A 21,925-nucleotide genomic window follows, 5' to 3' on the forward strand; every position below is an offset into this window, starting at 1 on the left:
ATACTGTCAAAGCTGAGGAGCTCACTGTCACTTTCTTAGTGTAGCTGACAAGCCAACTCCATTCTCTTTTGTTAGGGTTCTCTGAGATAAGTGAGTTGGGGAAAGGAGAAAAGCCAATAAAGGGTTCATACATGAATGGATCTCTACTGTGGGCATGGAGTTCAATCCCTCTGGGGACTCTTGAAAATGCTGCTTAAACTCTTACCTTGAAAGTTTCCCTTCAGAGGGACAAGGAAGCTGTTCCCGGACCAGGGATAAAATCCAAGCCACAGCTGTGACCCATGCTACAGTTCCAACATACCAGATCCTTAACCCACTGCTCCAGGCCAGGTTCTGAACCAGCAACTCCACAGAGACAAGCTGGGTCACTAACCCACTGTACCATGGCATGAACTCCCAAAGCCAGATCTTTATCACTGTATTTATTTTACTGCCAATATCTTTTTTGCCAACTTGTAAGTTTTGGACCTGAGAAGTTAACTCAGGTTGCAACCTGGAGCTCTCTCCTAGGAGCAGGGAAAAGATAAGCTCACGTAGATTGTTGTCTGTCATCAGCCCCTTCTGGCAGGGGGATACAGGATCTGCTCAAATGTAGACAGGCTCCGGGCCAGGCAGCATGATGCAGGCACATCTCTGAGCCAGGATGGGAAACACTCCAGATGAACCACCAGACTTCTGTGTCTGAAACTCTGAGAAGGAAGAATCTTGCATGGCACCCTCAAAGACAAAGCGATTCTGCAGGTTTAGAATGTGCCGAAATCCAGGCAAAATAAGAAAGTGGCAATATATGTAAAGAAGGGGTGTGTGTGAGAATTAACTCTCTATTAGCAATTCTTGTTTGAAAAATGACTATCTGGAGTTCCCGTCGTGGCTCAGTGGTTAACGAATCCGACTAGGAACCATGAGGCTGCGGGTTCGATCCCTGGCCTTGCTCAGTGGGTTGTCGATCCGGCGTTGCCGTGAGCTGTGGTGCAGGTAGCAGACGCGGCTCGGATCCCATGTTGCTGTGCCTCTGATGTAGGCCGGCAGCTACAGCTCCGATTCGACCCCTAGCCTGGGAATCTCCATATGCCGAGGGAGCGGCTCAAGAAAAGACAAAAAGACAAAAACAGAACAAAACAAAAACAAAAACAAACAAACAAAAAATCCAAAGATTTAAAAAAAAAAAAAGAAAGAAAAATGACTATCTGAACTTTTTCTCCCTTCTTTTTCCCAGGCTGGATTTTGATGGTCGGAAACTCAAAACCCCAAAACCCTGGTCCAGTCTTCCTCCCACCCACCATTTGCCCATTTCCACATCTCAGAGCCACCTTGGCCTCTCGAACCCTTTTCATTTAGTCACAATTTCCCATAAATATCAATTGAGTATCAATTTTGTGCCAGAGAGGCAAGAACTCTAAACTCAAGGTACTTAGAAAATATTAAAAAATAATTGCAGGAGTTCCCGTCGTAGTGCAGTGGTTAACGAATCCGACTAGGAACCATGAGGTTGCAGGTTCGATTCCTGGCCTTGCTCAGTGGGTTAATGATCCGGCATTGCCGTGAGCTGTGGTGTAGGTCACAGATGTGGCTCGGATCCTGCGTTGCTCTGGCTCTGGCATAGGCTGGCAGCTACAGCTCCGATTAGACCCCTAGCCTGGGAACCTCCATATGCCGCGGGAGCGGCCCTAGAAAAGGCAAAAAAAAAAAAAACAAAACAAACAAACAAAAAAAAAAGATGGTAAAAAAAAAATTGCGCAAATAATTTTTAATTAAGATTATGAAACCTGCCAAGAAGGAAAAATAATATTCAACAGGAGATCTAGTCTGAAGGCTTGTGTTCAAATCACCCCTTTTCCATCTGTCTCCCTCCTGTCATCCTCCTCCTCATTATCCCCTTTCTAAGAATGGTATCTCCTGCATTAACCCCTTCATTGCATCACCAGAGCACAGCCTTGATTCAGACCTCACTATATCTTTGTTTTTCTAAAAGGTCTCCCTGCCTCTTTTTTTACTGACTCAAGCCCATGCCCTATACCGCAGCTAGAGCTGTATTTCTAAAATATAACTCCCTGGTGGCTCAGTGGGTTAAGGATCTGGCATTGTCACTGCGTTGGCTCAGGTCAATGCTGTGGCATGGGTTTGACCCTGGCCCTGGAATTTCCTCATGCCTCCTGCATGGCCAAATTAAATAAATAAATTAAATGTGATTTGACCAGCTCCTTCTTGCTTTCACATTAGGGTTTTACCTCTCCTGCCTTGCTTGGCCTCTTTTTTTCACCCTTATCCCCCTTTCCTCTGCTACAGGAACCTCTCACCTCATCCAGGCACAGATTCCCATCTCCACTACTGTTTGCTCATGTTTGCTCTACAAAGTTCTATCCATCCATCTCAACCCAGGAAATGGCTGTTCTGAACTCAAGGGTCTCACTGAACACGGGCTTGATGAGAGCCCACCGTGGATGAGGCACTGAGTGCCAGGCACTGAGCAAGGTCAGAGGGGAGGAAAAAAACTAGAAGCCAAAAGTCAGCACATCTTCTGATGATGACCTCCCCAGATTGCAATACCTGTTTCCACAATAGATTATAATAAGTTCCATGAGGGCAGTGACAGGATCTGACTTGTCCACTGCTGTACCACTAGATGGGCCTGGTACAAAGTAACATGGTGCTTAGTACAGAAGAACTCGGGTTTTTTCCAGTGTATAAATAAATGAATAAAGGAGTTTGTGTTGTGGCTCGGCAGTAAAGAAACTGACTAGTATGCATGAGGACACTGGTTCGATACTTGGCCTTGCTCAGTGGCTTAGGGATCCAGCATTGCCGTGAGCTGTGGTGTAGATCACAGACATGATTTGGATCTCACGTTGCTGTGGCTGTGGTGTAGACCGGCAGCTACAGCTGATCTGACCCCTAAGCTGGGAAATTCCATATGCCACAGTTTTGTCCATAAAAAGAAAAAAAAAAGAATAAATAAATTCCCTCCCAGTGGAGTTATAAGTGCATGTGTTCAGGTCCCTTAAAAGTTTAGAAGTTTCGGTGCTATGACATGTGTGCACTCTTTATAAAGAATCACTTTATTAAATGGTTTCACACGCATTATTGTTTGTTTCTCATTATAATCCCATTAATTATCACCAATTTATTTATTTATTTATTTATTTATTTATTTTGCTTTTTAGGGCTGCACCTGTGGCATATGGAGGTTCCCAGGCTAGGGGTTGAATTAGAGCTGTAACCACCAGCCTACACCACAGCCACAGCAATGGGAGATCTGAGCCGAGTCTGCGACTTAGACCACAGCTCAAGGCAATGCCAGATCCTTAACCCGCTGAGTCCCGCTGAGTGAGGCCAGGGATTGAACCCACGACCTCATGGTTCCTAGTCGGATTCCTTTCCGCTGCACCACGATGGAAACTGCCCCAATTTATAGATGGGGAAATTTTCTTCCTTCTCTCTCTTTTTTTTTTCTTTTTTGCTATTTCTTTGGGCCGCTCCTGCGGCATATGGAGGTTCCCAGGCTAGGGGTCCAATCGGAGCTGTAGCTGCCAGCCTACGCCGGAGCCACAGCAACGCGGGATCCGAGCCTCTGCAACCTACACCACAGCTCACAGCAACGCCGGATCGTTAACCCACTGAGCAAGTGCAGGGATCGAACCCGAAACCTTCATGGTTCCTAGTCGGATTCGTTAACCACTGCGCCACGACGGGAACTCCCTTTCTCTTCCTTCCCTTTTCAGTTTCCTTCTTTTTCTCCCCTTCCTCTACATTGCACGTATAGTCTAGGTATTTCTCGTCTCTAACCCAAAAAAAGATTTGGAAGGACTAAATGTAGAGCTGATTGCAATGACGGCCAGGAGGCTATTTGCCCTGGGCTTCACATATATGAAGCACCAAATAGAACTTTTTCGTATTATGGCTGAGTAGAGTTTCTATGCAGGTGAGTGTGTGTGTGAGAGAGAGTGATGTTTTTGTTAAATCTAAATATTTTTAAAATGCTACAGTTTGTATACCACATTTTGTCATATGGTCACTTGCTTTTAAACATCCTGGGAGTCATTACATTTAGAAGAGGCCCAGGTTCAGAAAAGTCAGGTAACTGGACCAAAGTCTGCCCCCTATTAAGGTGCCAAAGCCAGGACTGGAACTCAGAATGTCTCTCTACCCAAATGCATGACTGCCTCCAAATTGCTGCAGACGATTCCAGAATGGTCTAGCATAAGGTTTAAGCTCCGGGATTTAGTCAGATAGATATGTTCCCTTCAAAATTCTGACAGTTACTTTGTGAACTTGGCAAGTAATTCAACTCCATTTAAAAATTAGAAGCCATAATGGTACCTACCACAGAGAGTTCCTATTAGAATTAAATGAAAATGCACAAGCATTCAGCATAGCCCTGGCATATAGTCAGCGCGCAGTAAATGGTAACTGTTATTACAAGAACTGTATTTATTGAATGAGTGACTCTATATAACGCCTGCATTCAATTTGAGGATTGGAACTGACAGAGGCGTTCAGCTGAACGGGTGGAACCTGTAGCACTTGCCAATTTTTTTCTGGAAATAAATCTTTGTGGGAGGATAATCACTGGTTGGAAAGTGTGAGCCTTGAGGGAACAAAGCTCTGATCTCCAGGCCTGAGGGGCACGGAAGCGAAGTCTTCCCTGCGTGCAGCGGCCGCAGTGCGGAACGTCCCCCCGACTGAGCGGCATCCGACTAGGGCAGGATCTCTTCTAATTTCGCTCATCTTAATCTTGCGGACCACACCCTTCGCACCGAGAAGTAGGACTCCCAAACCGCGGGGCGGAGGCTGCTGCGCGGCACCAGACCTGACCATCTATGGTCACAGAGCGCACCGAACAAACAGGAAGTGGGGCAAGCTTCCACCTTCCCAGCCGAGGGCAGAAAGAGCAGGGCGGCGGCGGCACGCCCAGAAACCCCGGGCTGGGCCAGAGCGCCCTCGCAGACCCCCTCCCCACACCCAGCCCCCGGAGGTCCTCCAGGCACAACGTCCAGATCAATGGCCTCCTCACGTCACAAACGGGGAAATCGAGGTCTGCACGCCCAGAGGGAGGCGGGGTTTAGCTTTCATCCCCACGGAGAATGGACGGCCACCCAGAATAGCCGCCCTCAGAGAATCGTCCCCTCTAGTCCCTAGACCCCTTTCGGAATACTGCGAAAAGGGCCCGGCCTTTGCCATTGAAGCCAAACTGATGGGAGAATTAGCCACTCATTAGTCCTCCTTCTCCGGGGGTGGAGTTTAGCCAGTAATTTCGGTCCTTCATTGGCCCTGGCGCTTCCGGCTTCTACGGTTGATAGAGGGGCGTGGCTTAGCCTTAAGTACGCCGGCCTGCCCCTCCCTCAATGGGGCGGGGCTTTTTTCCTGCCTAGAGGGGATTCTCTCTCTTAGGCGTGGCGGATAGGGGGCGGAGTCACGAACGGGGCGGCCAGACATCCTCCCCGGTCCCTCCTCTGGCCAGGCGTTTCAGCCGGCCGTTCATTTCCGGTGGGGGTGCCGCGCCCAGTGAGGGCCCGGAAGTGGGTCGCGCGAAGATTGCTGGGCGGTTCTTGCCGGAAGTGGAGAGCGGCTGATCGCAGTCCCGAGGTGAGGAACTCTGAGGTGAGTGTGCGCGTCCATGTAGGGACTGGGGTCCCCTCCGAGGCCCACTGGCCCCTGGCTTTGTTAATGGTTTTTCTGGCCTAGGCGCGTGCGGTGAGCCCTCCTGAGGGGCTCCGCGGCGAGGCCCTCAGGCCGACCTGGGAGCCTGGGCGCGGTCTCTTGAGGTGAGGCCGGGGTGACCAACTGAGCTAGGCTCTCCTGGGGAGGCCCCCTCCGCTGGACCTCGCAGTTCTGACCATCAGCTTCAGCGGAGGCCTGGTTTCTGAGGTGCTCGTCCTGACTGAAAGGAACCTCTGAGATCTTTTTAGTCTTCCTTATCCCTGGTCTTGCCCCATTGCTCGGATGGGTAAATCGATCCCCGGAGAGACGGGCTGGTCTAAGATCTTACAGCGAGTGAGGGAAACAATCGGAATCTAGACCATAGTTTTTTAGATTATCAGCCTCAGATCCTTCCCGCGTTCATTTCCCAGGACCTTCTCTCTCTACCTTGGAGTGGTCTTCCAGGAGGTGTCGTCTCGTGGGCTATTGCAGGTTAAAGGTTCTCCGATGCGTGCAGCCTGTTTGGATTGCCTGGGGAATTGTTTTTTTTTTTTTTTTTTTTTTTTTTAAGAGAGGGGCAGATCTTTGTATTTGTAATCAGATAACCTCCCCTTTCTCCTAGTCTATAGCGCTTATTCAAAAAAGCCCAGTTAACTCTGTCAAAGGTGTTGCATACTTCTGGACTTGAAACCATTTGGCTCGTGTTTGGTCTGGCCCCACTGCTAAGCATCGGTAGCCATAGGTGCTTGATTTACCTTTGAGCCTCGTTTTTCTCATCCTTTAAGTGGGGATCTCTGTACCTCAGGGGATGAAATTCAGTGCAACAAATTGTGTTTATTCCGTGTCAGGCACTCTGCCACGTGCAGAGAATGCAGAAACAAAACAAGGTAGACCCTGCCATCATGGAGCTGACAGTGTTTGCAGAGATTTTAACAAGTAACTATAAATACGATGAGTGTTAGGAAAGAAGAACAGGGTGCTTTAGAAGTATGCCACAGGGGCGCAGGAAAATCCCTTCTGCAGAAGCAGAGTTTAAGATGAATTTTGAACAATGAAGAGTTCTATGAAAAGAGAGTGAGAAACTTAAGGCAGAGGTTAGTATCAGAATGGTGTCGGTTGAAGCTCTTTATAGGGATCCCTGTCCAAGTAAAAACCAGGGACAGCCCAGCACTTTCATCATTCACCAGTCATTTATTGAGCCCTTAATAGGTGTGAAACACATATTAAATGGGGGACTTGGCGCTGGTGGCTAAGAATTCAGACGTTCTCATGGAGTGGAGGAGGGGGCAGACAAATCAGAGGTGACTTTCAGTGTCATGGTGCACTGTGTGAGCGCAAGGCTCACACAGAGGAAGAATACTTGAGCCAGGTTTCCAGCTTTGGGGAGGAAGTTGGAATTATTTAGCCATATAGTGAATTTATTTAGGATTTATTCAGATTTATTTAGCCATATAGTGAATCTGGAGAGTCCAAATGCAAGGACATGAAGATCCGGACGTGCGGAAAACCATGACAGGAATTCCAGTAATGTTTGGAGAAACCGAGGAAGTGGTAGTGGTGGGATCATATATGAAGACCCTTGTAAACCATGCTAAGGAATTTGGAGCTCACCCTGAAAGCTGTGGGGAGGCTTAGAAGGCTCTATGGAGGCAAATAGTGTGGTTAGATTGATGTTTTAGTTCAGCCTGTCAAGTGGGAAGGAACATAATGGGGACGTAGACCAGTGTTTTGGAAGCTTGAACATGACTTGAACCAAGACAATGAGAATGGGAAAGAGAGGAGGGATCAGATTTGAGCAGTATTAAAGTGATGGAATCCATAGAGTTGGAGGCTGATTGTTTATGGGAATGAAAAAAAAATTGGAATAGTCTAGAACAATTATCTGTTTTTCTGGTTTAGAGAACTGGGTAGTACCATTCATCAAGATAGGAGAGAGGAGGGTTAAGTGGGAGAGGTGACATGAGAAGAAAATGAATTTTGGACATACTTAGTTTGAAGAGTTTACAGCACGTTTAAGAAAAGATATCTAATAAGGTATCCCAACTAGAAGAAACCACAAGAACAACGATGTAGAGGCAGGAGAGGATTTATACTGTTCATGGAAGTAACGGAGCGTGGAGTTTATAGGAGAAGATAAGGCTGAAAAAAAAAAAAAATAGATGCTGCCAGATTGTGAAAGGCTTTTGATGACTTGTTTGATGCATTTGGATTTTATTCTGTAGTTAACTGTTCGCTACTTGTTTTAGTTGCTGTGGTCTAGTATAAAGAAATTTCTGCAGAAATTTCCCACCTTTTTCTTCCCCAGAAATACTTCATCCATCAGATGGACATAACTTATGTTTTGGAGGAGTTTAAATAAAAGTACTTTGTCAAGACGTTCCTGTTGTGGCTCAACAATAATGAACCCAACTAGAATCCATGAGGATGCAGGTTCAATCCCTGGCCCTGCACAGTGGGTTAAGGATCTGGCATTGTTGTGAGCTGCCATGTAGGTCAAAGATGTGGCTGGGATCTGGTGTGGCTGTGGCTGTGGCGGAGGCTGGCAGCTGCAGCTCCGATTTCCAATTGGACCCCTAGCCTGAGGACTTCCATATGCCTCGGGTTTGGCCCTAAAAAGCCAAAAAAAAAAAAAAAAAAGTACTCTGTCAAATATAACCTACCTTGAAAACCAAAAGTAGTGGTATTGTTAAGATGCAGTGTATTTTTGCTTTGAGGAGGTTAGCTGCTTAGTTTATAAGAATGTTTCATTTCCAACCTCAACAATGACCTTTTTTCCCCACTCCTTTTCTTGCTCATACATAACATTTGTTTATTTGCAGTTATTTTTTTTTAATCAGGGACTAAGCCTTTAAAAAGCGACTTCCTCCTTTCAGTTTTCTGTGAAGCATGGTGAATCAAAGATTCATTTTACTTAAGCAAACGCTATGTCATTGGAAGTTGAACCCTCTGGTTTGAAATTTAATCCTGAGATTTGAAATTTGAGGATGCTCAAGCTATATATCTTAGCCAATCCTAATGATTATTTATTCCCGTGACTTATCATCAATTTCTTTCTTTATTTTCTACTGAGCTGGCTTTCTTACCTGTACTTTAGCTTCTCTACCACAACTAGACTGATATTTTGAAAAGAACCATTTCATTTTGGTTAACCCTTCACTGGCTTCATTTTCCCAAAGAATCAAGTCTAAACTCTGTTGTCCAATTTAAAAGTTCTCCACAGTCAGACTCTTATCTTAGTTTTGGGTGGTAAAGATTGACATTCTAATTTAGAAAGCCCTAAACTATTACATTAGTATTTTATTTGTCCCTCTCGAACTTACCTTTTGCTCGTTATTACATTGGAACAGGGTTTTTCAACCTCGGCATAATTGGCATTCTGGGCCAGATACTTCTTCATTTTGTGGGGTTGTCCTATACATTGTAAGATTTCAGGAATATCCCTAGCCCCTACTCATTATTTGCCAGTGGTACTCCCTCAGTTGTGACAACCAAAAATGTCTTCAGACCTTGCCAAATGTGTCCTGGAGGACAAAACTGCCTTATTGAGCACAGTGCATTAGGAAGTATCATGTCTGTGTGATTGTGTAGTATCTTATCTCTCCAGCTCAATTCTGTGAGGGCAAGCTCCATGGCAATAGTTAGTTAACACAGTGTATGATACATGATAAGCACTGGGCACCCTGCAATGAATGAACCATGGGTTTCATTGAGGCATCAAGAATTGTTGTTCAGGAGTTCCCGCCGTGGCGCAGTGGTTAACGAATCCGACTAGGAACCATGAGGTTGCGGGTTCGGTCCCTGCCCTTGCTCAGTGGGTTAACGATCCGGCGTTGCCGTGAGCTGTGGTGTAGGTTGCAGACGCGGCTCGGATCCCGCGTTGCTGTGGCTCTGGCGTAGGCCGGTGGCTACAGCTCCGATTAGACCCCTAGCCTGGGAACCTCCATATGCCGCGGGAGCGGCCCAAGAAATAGCAACAACAACAAAAGACAAAAGACAAAAAAAAAAAAGAATTATTGTTCATAATGTTAGTGTTAGTTGACAGCACAAGTCAGCAGATTTATATTTCCCCTGTATTGGAGATCTATAAACTCCTGTTTTGTTTACCTGCATTTAGACAGCTTGGTTTAGTGGACATGGATTACCATTTATTTTATTTTATTTTATTTTATTTTTTTTGTCTTTTTGCTATTTCTTGGGCTGCTCCCTCGGCATGTGGAGCTCACCACAGCTCACGGCAATGCCGGATCGTTAACCCACTGAGCAAGGGCAGGGACCGAACCCACAACCTCATGGTTCCTAGTCGGATTTGTTAACCACTGCGCCACGATGGGAACTCCTTATCATTTATTTTAAATAGCATATATATATGATGTTGGTAGTCAACGTTTATTTTGACTGGTAAAACTGTTACACAGTTGGCTCTTTAAGAGGAGTTTGAACTGAGTGGGTCCACTTAATACGGGCAGATAAGGAGTGTTGACTGCACTGAGGGCCGGTGCACATATCCCCCCCCCATTGTTCAAGGGTTAACTGTAGTTTCATCATCTTTAATGAATGCAGCTATAGTATTCATCATGAACTTATTTCTTCTTGATATACCATCATGTAAACCTAATAAAAACTATCAGAGCTCTAAAAATACTTCTCAGCTACAATGCAGCTTTGTTTGCCTTGTGTTACCAGACCTTTTGTGTCAAATTTTTCCATTTGACTGGAAAATAGTTATAGTTGAAATGTTTAATGGTAAGAGTAAGCTTGCTTGCTTGCTTTTTTTTTTTTTTGTCTTTTTGTCTTTTTGCCTTTTCCTAGGGCCGCTCCCGCGGCATATGGAGGTTCCCAGGCTAGAGGTCTAATCAGAGCTGTAGCTGCCAGCCTACGTCAGAGCCACAGCAATGCAGGATCCGGCCTACGTCAGAGCCACAGCAACGCAGGATCCGAGCCACATCTGCGACCTACACCACAGCTCATCAGCAATGCCAGATCCTTAACCCACTGAGCAAGACCAGGAATTGAACCTGCAACCTCATGGCTCTTAGTCGGATTCGTTAACCACTGAACCACAACGGGAACTCCTGAGCTTGCTTTTTTTGTTTTTTGTTTTGTTTTGTTTTTTCTTCCTCCAGAGGTCATTAAAATTCCTATACTTAAGTTAATTATAGACTTACAGTCACAGATCTTTTCATATCCCTAGCTGTAACTGAATCATGGCTAGGGACAAGTGGCATCCTTGAATCTGTCTTTATGCATGAGAATGGGAAATGCTGTTCTGTTTAAAGCAGCTACCAGTTAAAATCAGCCAATGCAGTTTTTCCTTATACAGTGTAAAAGCTACCTGCTAAATGTTCTTATGCTGTTAGTCTTCGTAATATTCCTTGAATGTAAGCAAGAGGGGAACCTATGACCACACAAAGTTATCTATTTGCCCTAGAGCATTGAAGCAGCTAGTTCCCAAGTCTGACTTCAGCTTGTACACTATTACTAGCTTTACTCACTCCTGGAGTTTCAGATAGAGGACCATGTTTATGGAGGAAACAGGAGACAAGTGCTGATAGTGGGTTGGATTCTCTCCCCCCCTCCCAGAAGATAAGCCTTTCTTTCTTTCTCTTTTAGTCAAAACCTCAGGTAGCGGTGACTCAGGCACTAAATGTCCTTGGTTTCATCAGCGAAACCAGACACTTGGGGAAGAACAGTGGCTCCTGATTTGGGTTAGATTTAGATGGCATCTTTACTGGGGCAAAGTGGTGTCTGTTCTTTGGTTTCTGGGTTAAATCAGCCAACTTGTACGAATCCCATTAGCATGTCTAGGTCTTACTTTGTAACATGTTAGAGCCTATGATGAAACATTTCTATATTGTTAGGAATAGAATTAACTAATGCCTTAGAGTTTAGTGGTGCCTTAGAGTTTTGGGATGGGGAGATATCCAAGTGGAACTGTTTTATTTGTTTTATTATAAAGAAATTACATTAACTAATGTGTTTTTTAAAAGTTTAGAAAACAGGGAAATTGTCCAAAACTCCATCTCTCAAATGTGACTAAATATTGTGAATTTTGTGTTCCTTTCAAATCTGTTTTCACATTGCACTTAGATATTCCCCTATTGTTAGAAGTCGGTGCTAACGTTGCAGTGAACATCTTCATGCCTATCACTTTCCTGCGTTAGGGTTACTTTCTCAGGATAACATCTCAGGAACAGAATTATAAAGTAAAGGCCAACAGGAGCGTTTTGAAGCAGATCAGTTAGGTTACCACAGTGTACAGGGTGACTTGTGTAGTTGTTTTTCTTTTCAACTTTATTTAAGGGCATGACTTGGAGGAACAGCTATCAAAGTAGAAAACATTTTAAGCATAGCATTTTCCTACAAGTAGAAATTCATTCCACTGCCTTAATTGCCTGGTGAGATGAGGCAAGAACTGCAGGAGTAACCTGGTTCCATTTACTTCTGAATGACAGGCAGAAGGAATTGGGTTGTTTGAATTGTTAGAGTGATGAAAGTATGAAGCAGCTTTGGCAGGAATCACTGACCATTTCTGATTTTTCTTTCAAATCACAAAAGAAATTGCTGGAGAATCAAGCTTACGGTTTCTTTTTGCTTTGCATGATATCCCTTCAAAAACCTATCCATTCTCATGACTTTCTGACATTTCTTGCTGATGACTTGTGAACATTGATCTCCAGCTTTGATCCTTCACCGAGCTTTATTTCTAACTAATTACTGGACATTTCCACTTGGAGTCTTCATCTTCTATTCAAACTATGTATCCAAAATTGAACTCATCTTCATACCTTAACTAGAACGTGCCAGAAACCTGTTTTTGCCTATAGTGTCATCATTCTCTTACGCCCCTGGATTTGCAACTCTAGAGTCGTCTTTGACTCCCATCTCTGAATGCTACTGTACTCAGTAGTCAGTACCACACAGTTAATACTTGTTCTCTGTTTAATGCTCACTTGTTCTATGTGACCTCCAAGGGCAGAACCAAGATCAGTGGGTGGAAATTGCAGGGAGACTGATTTTGCCTCCATATAAGGAAGAACTTTTAAATACTTTGAGCTGTGTGAATGGAATGGGCTGCCTCCACCAGTCTTGAGTTCTCCACACTGAAGTTATTTGAACAGAGGCTATCTGACTAATTAATTGCTGAGAATGTTGAAAGGTCTGTTCTCTGATCAGATTGTGTTTCTACAAGGTGATTTTCTAGACTCCCTCTTAATCCTGAGAGCCCATGATTTGGTGGAAAGTAGCTTTGTTGCTCCAGCTAGACTACCTCAGGGCAGAAAAACTATTTTACCGTTATACCATTAATTCGGGTGCTGGTCACTTAGTTGCCTAAAAGTGATTCTTTTTTTCCTTTGTAATATCAAAAATATTTTTTGCAATAGCACTTTTATTTTACACCTAGATGAACAGCTTTCAACCTAACTAACCTAGACTGTAATTTCTCTCCTGATCCCATTCTGTAAACAGTCTTATAAAACTTTTACTTTCCTTCACCCAGAACCTTTGAATGGCTTCACATTTATCACAACATCAAATTCAAATACTGCTTGGCTCTCATTGCTCTCCATAACCTAGCTCAACTTGCTTATGATACTAAGTGGGCTGACTCACTCATGCTTTCTGTATATAGCCTTCTTGGTCTTTTTTGGTTTTCATTGCTCTGGATGTCTTCCTTTTTCCTTTTACTTTTTCCCTCCTGTGACTATCTCTAGTCCTCACTGATCTCTTCTGAATTCTCCACGTATTCATTTATACCATATAATTCAGGACTGTACAACATTCTGCAAAGAAAAGGCTCCAATATATGGATTGACTTTTAACTTTTCCCAATCCAAATGAAATTATATTATCTCTCACAGAACTTCAGAAATATAGTCTTCAATGTTTATTCCACTGGCATTTCATTTGTGTTGTCCTTCCCCAAAAGAATGAAAGCTTCTGGAGGGCAGAGTCCGTGGGTCTTCCATTTCTTCAGTAGCTGCCATAAAACTAAGCACTTTCATTTTATGAGTGTCTTCTGTGTGCCAGGTTGTTCTAGGTGTTGCACATTGTGTATGGGGTTGGGAAGAGTGGTTGGGAGATTGAGGGTGGAGAGAACGGATAAATTCTTATGCTTCCGGAGCCTGTATTGTAGCACACAGTATGCAGTGATAACATTTCACATTCGAACTGCATTTTAAGGATCTTAAAGGGACTACTCATCTATAAAATGATCCTTTGATCCTTACATCTCTGTGTGCTAAGTGAGGATCCATTAAATGACTGTCCTTAAGTTACACAATTAATACATAACAGAATTGGTATTCCTGAATCCTAGTTTTATTTAAACTTGTGTAATTAGAACTGCTTCTCCTTCTGAAGCTCTTATGACAAATGCTTAAATAAGTGGGAATCCATGCATTCATTTATACAGGCTTACATGTTGTTCTTGGCTATTGTCATTCAGAAATCGTAGATAGCAAGATTAGGCAGAGCTATAGTTTTCTGCTCTGGCAGTTCCATATTCTTGGGAAAAAACCTTATTTTAAATATTTGCCTTTAAAGTATGCCTAATCTATATTGAATGTAAAAAAAATACTGGCCTTCACGGAGGAAACTGAAATCAGAGAAATTGAAAGCTGCTAGTAATGTGACTAAAAACACCATAAAGAGGCCTTGAACCCACAGTGCTGTAAAAATAACTGGGGCTGGATGCTGTGATGAATGGACTACTTAGTCACTTAATTGTGGAGTGGTGGGAAGAGCCTCAGAATTTCTGCTCAAGGCATAGGTTCTGTCCTCACTGGTTGTTTAATATCTGGCAAGCTTTTTAACTTCCGTCAGTTTCTTCATTCAAAAGATGGGGATCAATAACTTTATAACATAACTCACAAAATTATTTTAAGTCTCAAAAGAAGCAACAGTTTGATGATGTAAAGCATGTACAACTATAAGGGAGTTTTGTTTTTAGTTAATATTATATCATCTAATAAACAAAGTTATCAAGGTACTTTATTTGAAGATCTCTATATCAGTGAATGTAACTTGTGCCTAAGAAGGCAACATTTATTTGAAAGATGAGAATGTTAGCATCTACAAATAACCCCCCCCAATTACTTTAAGAAAGGGAGAGAAAAAAAAAAAAAAAAACCCATACTACTTCCTGGATCTGACAGAGTGGAGGCAGCCAGACTTGTGTTGAGGAGAGAGAGGGTAAAGGCCCTTATTAATTTATTTTTTCAAGGACCCTTATTAACCTACTATATTTATATTGCCTACCACATTTAGAGTTCTGGAATTACAAAGGGAAGCCATGGTCTCTCCTGTATGGTGACTCATTGCCTCTCGATTATTAAATAATTTTAAACCAGTGTTTTAAATGTGTGGTAGAAATAAGTGCACAATGAAATGTGGGAGCACATACTGGAAATGCTTCTTGTGGTGGTGATAGCTCATCTAAGATTCAATGGACAGTAGGAATTCTGGAGAAGGGGGCAGATTGAAAAGGGAAAACATACCAAGCCGGAAAAGCTTCCTAGAGGAGGCGACACCTTAGCTAAATCTAAAAAAGGCAGTACAAGTTATGAGACGTGGAACAGATTGAGAAGGGAAAGGAACTGAGCAGAGTGGATAGCATTATAAAGGCTCAGAAGTGAGAGAAAGCATAAAATCCTTATGGAAAATACAAGTAGTATATTCTTTCTTTTTTTTTTTCTTTTCTTTTCTTTTCTAGGGTCGCACCCGTGGTATATGGAGGTTCCGAGGCTAGGGGTCTAATTGGAGCTGTTGCTGCCGACCTACACCAGAGCCACAGCAACACGGGATCCGAGCTGCATCTGTGACCTACACCACAGCTCATAGCAATGCCAGATCACTGAGCAAGGCCAGGGATCAAACCCACAACCTCAGGGTTCCTAGTCGGATTGTTAACACTGAACCACTCCAAATATAAGTAGTTCTGGGTTGCTGTAGAATGTTGAGGAAAGGTGTGGCAGGAGATAAACTACCGGGAGTGGTAGGAGATAAAACAGGGCCAGATTATGGCAACCCTTATTTGGAGTTTACTCTGAATCACTGTGGTAATACAGAGAGTGGATAAAGAGGGTGTGATACTGGAATTAGAGAAGACTAGCAAAGATGTTATTGCAGTAATCTAGGCAAAGTGATGATAACCAAATTTTAATCAGTCAGGATGAAGACAAGGGGCATTTATTTATGAGATATATAAGATAGAGCCTTTGAATTTTGATGACTGATGAGATTAGTAAGAAGATAATTTAGGTAGTGTTTGTGGAATCCTAACCATTTTTCAGGGAATCAAGTACTTCTTTGTGTATTTCCTCATTTATTCTTACTACAGCCCTTTAGTTTTTATACTGTTGTTATCCCAGTTTATAGATATGGAAGCTGAGGTTCAGAAAATTTGGTAGCACTTTCACAGAGCCAGTTGAGTGCCATTATTCAAACTCCCAATCTATCTAACTTCTCTAAAGAGCAACATTCTTTTTTTTTGTTTGTTTTTTGTCTTTTGTCTTTTTAGGCCCCAACTCGAGGCATATGGAGGTTCCCAGGCTAGGGGTTGAATCGGAGCTATAGCTGCCAGCCTACACAAAGCCACAGCAGCTCGGGATCTGAGCCACCTCTGTGACCCACACCACAGCTCACAGCAACACTGGATCCTTAACCCAGTGAGCTGTGCCAGGGATCGAACCCACATCCTCATGGGTATTAGTTGGGTTTGTTAACCACTGAGCCACAAAAGGAACACTCTTAACCACTGTACTGTACTGCTTAACAGTTTCCAGGTTACTGTCTTGATCAATCACGTGATTGCTGATGGTGATGGGTTACTGAGACAGCAAGAGTGGGGTCTGGGGGAGCAGTGTTAGGGAAGATGATGAGTTTTACACATTTCAGATGTCCTCTGGGACATCCAGGTGAAGATGTCTAGGTAGAAGCTAGATCTAAAATTCTGAATCCCAGAAGGATGGCTTGAGCTGGATACAGTGCTCTGGGAGTTGTTAGTTATAGCTGATTGTGGTGATATCACAAGTGAGCTAGATGGTAATGTCGTAATGGTAGTTGACAGCTTTGGAGTGGACATGACCACCTACAGAATGAATGTATATACATAGGAAATAAGACAAGTTGTATCTTTGATTCTGGACATTCTTTTCCATAACATCTCTTTTTTTTTTTTTTTTTGTCTTTTTTATTTAGGGGGCAGCGCCTGCGGTATATGGAGGTTCCCAGGCTAGGGGTATAATCAGAGCTGTTGCTGCCGGCCTACACCAGAGCCACAGCAACGCGGGATCAAAGCCGCGTCTGTGAACCACAGCTCACGGCAACGCCAGATCCTTAACCCACTGAGTGAGGCCAGGGATCAAACTCGCAACCTCATGGTTCATTTCCACTGCGCCACAACGGGAACTCCCATAACATCTCAGATTTCACTCTGCTCCCCCAAAACCAAAAAATTAGGTACTGTTATCCTATATTTGATTAGTGGTAGAATGAGATTAGCTATAATGATATTTGTATTGTCCTTTTTCATTCTGCTTAAGTCAAACAGCTTGTTTAGCCATTGAAAGTTTTCAGGTACAAGTGAAAGAGGGAAAGAAGGAAGCAAAATCCCATGAAGCTATATTATTAAGCTTTTAAGATTGGTAAGTGTTCACCAACCCTGGCAGCCTTTAGAGACACTTGTACTGTGTTACCATTTAACACTGGCCTCAAACTGTAGCATCCATTATGTATGAAGGAACATGTTTTATAACAGAATGGGTGGTATCTATTAATGGAAGGTGGCTTGGGAGTTTATTGCGTTCACTACTGTTTCCCTTGGGATTTACAGTGTGTGGTGGATTATATGTGAGTCCCTGTTAGTACCCAGAATGAACAGGGCAGCAATTTGGATACTTGGGTGATTGTGCCATAACCTAAGGGAGAGTATTTTGGATGCTTCTAGTCTGCTCCATAGTCTCTTTCGTTTGTGCGTGGGGTAGAGATTTGGAGGCTTCTGCTACCTCTCCAACCCAGGGAGTTTATTTGGTTCACATTCTCATTTTTTTATCTTTGATTCTTTTCTAAATAACATTCTCTGGCAAATCACTGGGCCCTGAGAGATCAGAGCCTATATCCAGAAAACAATGGGATTATATTTTCTTCCTTAGTTTATCTTGTAAGTTGCTTATCTCTTCAACAGGGAAGACAATATGTTAAATTGAGATATTCTGGCATGTCGTCATCTTTGGGAGGTTTGTAATTGCTATGTTCAGTTTAGGTGGCTTCAAGGGAGCTGAGTTCATTCGGCTTCAGTTATCTGAACTAATTAATGCTTTGAAATGGGATCTCTCCAAGTCAAGTCTTTGATTGAAACTTCACTGGCTGATTCTCCCTCCACCCCGACTCCCGAACCCATGGCATGTGGAAATTCCTGGGCCAGGGATCGAATCCACGCCACAGCAGTAACCCAAATCGCAGCATAACAACACCAGATCCTTAACACACTGAGCCACAGAGGAACTCCTTCACTGATTGATTTTTAGGAGATCACTCACAGTCTCAAGCACCTTGTGTCAATGTATATTGATAACATTAACATTTATTTATGTGTATTTGTGGGTAACTTTCAGACCCTTGTCCCTCTGGAGTCCTGGGATATTATACTTCAGGTTCACCATAATTTCACAAATATATTGAACACCTTCTACCTGCCAGGTGGTGGTCTGGATGGTAGAGTATAAACTTGTTTAGGGAACAAGTCAGAGAGAAGGTCCCTTCTCTTTTGGAGTGTACTTTCTTTAGGATAGTAGACATTGCTTTTTTTTTTTGGTCTTTTTAGGGCCATACCTGTGGCAAATGGAGGTTCCCAGGCTAGGGATGGAATCAGAGCTACAGCTGCTGGCCTGCACCACAGCCACAGCAACATGGGATCCAAGCCGCGTCTACTACCTATACCACAGCTCACAGCAATGCTGGATCCTTAACCCACTGAGCGAGGCCAGGGATCAAACCCGCAACCTCGTGGTTCCTAGTCGGATTCATTTCTGCTGCACCATGATAGGAACTCCAGATATTAGACATTGAATGAGACTAGTTCGATAAGTTAATACTTGTGAGAGAGCTATAACAAGCTCTTCTGGATGTGTCTGTTCTCCTCCCCCACTGCACATCCAGATCCTGCCCACCCTCATTTGAAGCCTGGCTCAGTTGGCAACTTCTCCGTGATGTCCTTATCTGATCCTTCTAGCTGACATATTCTTTCTCTGAAATCTTATGTAATTCTGTCTGTGACTTACGTCACCTTAAATTTTTTTCTATTTATTTTGTAGTTGTTAGTGCACATGTAAAGTTTCCTCTATTAGACCAAGTTATTGGGGGCAGGATAAATAGCTTATTCATCTTGGTTTTGGGCACTCCACATGCAGGCAGCAGGATGTTCTAGGAAAAAAAAAAACACTGGACTTGAATTTGAATACTGGCTTCTTTACTATGTGACTAGAAGCAAGTCATTTAACTTCACTGAAATTTTTTCCTATCTCTGAGAGTATAGTAATTATCCTTCTATTCCTAAATAGTTGTTGAGGGGCTCAAACTGAGATAATATATGTGACTGTACTTTGTAAAATCTGAATTCTTACACAAATATTTATTTGGTGATATCATAGTAAATATTCAATAAGTATTTGAATGAGCATGCCTTTGCTTTCAGTGAACACTGTTTCCTGGGTAGTTCTTTTGCTTAATGAGGTCTCTATGTTTTTGCAAATAGTTAGACTATTTTCCATCTCATTTTAATATAAAATGATTCTGTTCCTCAGAACTAGCATCCCCTTCACACCCAGGGTATTCAGTTGTTGTTTTTTTCCTCCCTAGGTCTTATGTAATACTAAAACAATAAATGACATTTGATCTTTTTTCAGCAGGTGGTACATTATGGCTGACATGCAAAATCTGGTAGAAAGATTGGAGAGAGCAGTGGGCCGCCTGGAGGCAGTCTCCCATGCCTCTGACACACACTGTGGATATGGAGACAGTGCTGCAAAAGGTAAGCAGTATACAGTCCAGCAGAATACTTTGAGTGAAGACTTGGTGTCTTGGCCTGAAATTTTTCTATCACACTTATTATCTCCTTTGGCGCTAACTTCCAAAAACACTTACTTAATCTAAGAGGTTCATCGCCTTTCATTTGTGTTGCTGTGTACAGATAAGGGAAGAAGTGACTTGTGCAAAGAGGCCTGTGGTTAAGTTATTTTAATGCAAGAACTTCCTGCTTCTGTGAGATTTCCTGTTCTTTCTTTAGCAAAATGACTCCAGTATAACTCAAGTGACAAGTGGTATTAAAAATTTCCTCTCTCCAGGGAGTTCCTGTTGTGGTGCAGCAGAAATGAATCCGACTAGTATCCGACTAGGATACAGGTTCAATCCCTGGCCTTGATCAGTGGGTTCAGGATCTGGCATTGCTGTGAGCTGCAGCGTAGGTCGGTCACAGATGCGGCTCAGATCTGGCATTGCTATGGCTGTGGTGTAGGCAGGCGGCTACAGCTGCGATTAGACCCCTAGCCTGGGAACCTCCATATACTGTGGGTGTGGCCCTAAAAAGCAAAAAAAAAAAAATTTTCCTCTCTTCACATAATTGGCAAATTGGCCATTTTGCACATGTACCAATTGAATCATAGAATGTTAGCATTAAGAGGAACCATAGGGGATCATTTTGTTTATTTTCATTCTATTGATAAAGAAAATTAAGCTCAGAGAGGAAAGGTGACTTAGCCAGGGTCACACAAGCCGTTATGGTGGTCCTGGAACTAGAACAGAGGCTCCTGACTCATGCTCCAGCCTTATGTTTACTGTGTTACTTTGCCTTTCCAAGTTCGTATAGAAGTGCTTTTAACAAAACCTCTTTCTGATGTGTGACTGATTCTTCCTGGTGTGTCTGTCTTCAGCAGGAGCAGCTCCGTATGTGCAAGCATTTGACTCACTGCTGGCCGGTCCTGTGGCGGAATACCTCAAGATCAGTAAAGAGATTGGGGGAGATGTGCAGAAACATGTAAGGAGCTTTTGCCCTTTTTTTCCCTCTTAATGGATTGGTGACTTAATCCTACTCTTCCACGGATTAAGAGCCCCTTGAGCGGCTCCTGGCAACTGTTCTTGTACCTTCACTGAGGAGCTCAGTCTGTGCACTAGAATGGTTTCTCAGAATTTTCCAGGCTCCCTGCTTTTTAGCACATATTCTCTATGGACTTCTTTTATACATATAGCTTGTTTGGTGCATAAAACATGGCTCAGATCATCTTTGTAATGAGAACATGCTACCAGTCTGATCCCAACATATTATATAATCAAGCCTGGGTTGGCTTATTCAAAGGAGTCATTATCATGACTTAATATTTATAAAACTGTGCTTGGTAGTTAGGCTAAAGCTATGCTAATGTGAGTTATTTTCATTTAGCCCACAGTAAGAATAGGAAGTTGGCAATGACAGGTGCCTCTCCACCCACCTTCCTTCATGTGCTGCTACCCACATTGTCACCATCACCCCACACTCTGACTCTCTCTTTGAGACCCAAAATCTTCCTGCAAGTCTTCTCAGTGATCCTTTGTAAGCAGTAACCATATTGACTCTTCAGCAAAACTGGTTGGTTGATCTTTGGAAGATCTATTTGGAGCCTCTTAACATACCATCTGTTGGCAGTGGTGTTAACTCTAGAGAGTGGGACTGGGACTTAGATGGAGTGTGGGGGCTTGCATTTTTACTTTCTACAGTATGTAACATTTGAAAAGGTTTGAAACATGTATCACTTTTATGTTTAAAAAATACAAATCCAGAAAAAAACATGACATCAATTTGAATTTTTGCATTTGGTAATGCTTATATAGCCTCATATTTCTTAAACTTTTTTGACCATGACCCTCAGTAAGAAATACTTTGTGGAGTTCCCGTCGTGGCGCAGTGGTTAACGAATCCAACTGGGAACCATGAGGTTGCAGGTTCGGTCCCTGCCCTTGCTCAGTGGGTTAACGATCCGGCGTTGCCGTGAGCTGTGGTGTAGGTTGCAGACTCGGCTTGGATCCCGCATTGCTGTGGCTGTGGCGTAGGCCGGTGGCTACAGCTCCGATTCAACCCCTAGCCTGGGAACCTCCATATGCCGCGGGAGCGGCCCAAGAAATAGCAACAACAACAACAAAAAAGGCAAAAAGACAAAAAAAAAAAAAAGAAAGAAAGAAATGCTTTGTAACTAAGATATATTCTTCTTCACTTAATAAAGTGCTGGTTATGGGTTGCAAAGTTGATTTAATTATCTTT

The 21,925-nt window shown here is 43.2% G+C and overlaps 1 protein-coding gene across 16 annotated transcripts in view; it reads left to right on the top strand.

The window, feature by feature from the left end:
• Positions 1-5,504: 5,504 nt before the first annotated feature.
• The window catches only part of CAP1 (cyclase associated actin cytoskeleton regulatory protein 1), a 28,388-nt gene continuing 11,967 nt past the window's right edge, over positions 5,505-21,925 (top strand). For 2 of the 16 annotated variants that reach the window (NM_001444747.1, NM_001444754.1), the window contains 3 exon segments: positions 5,529-5,598; positions 19,542-19,666; positions 20,565-20,668. In NM_001444747.1, coding sequence (NP_001431676.1) covers positions 19,555-19,666; positions 20,565-20,668 — 216 coding nt within the window. In that variant the 5' untranslated portion in view covers positions 5,529-5,598; positions 19,542-19,554. 16 annotated transcript variants of the gene reach the window in all.

This window comes from Sus scrofa, chromosome 6, assembly GCF_054392235.1.
Source record: "Sus scrofa isolate SSC_HxYL_T2T_F1_AM1 chromosome 6, Sscrofa_HxYL_maternal_Yorkshire_Landrace_v2.0, whole genome shotgun sequence".
Lineage (NCBI taxonomy): Eukaryota > Metazoa > Chordata > Mammalia > Artiodactyla > Suidae > Sus > Sus scrofa.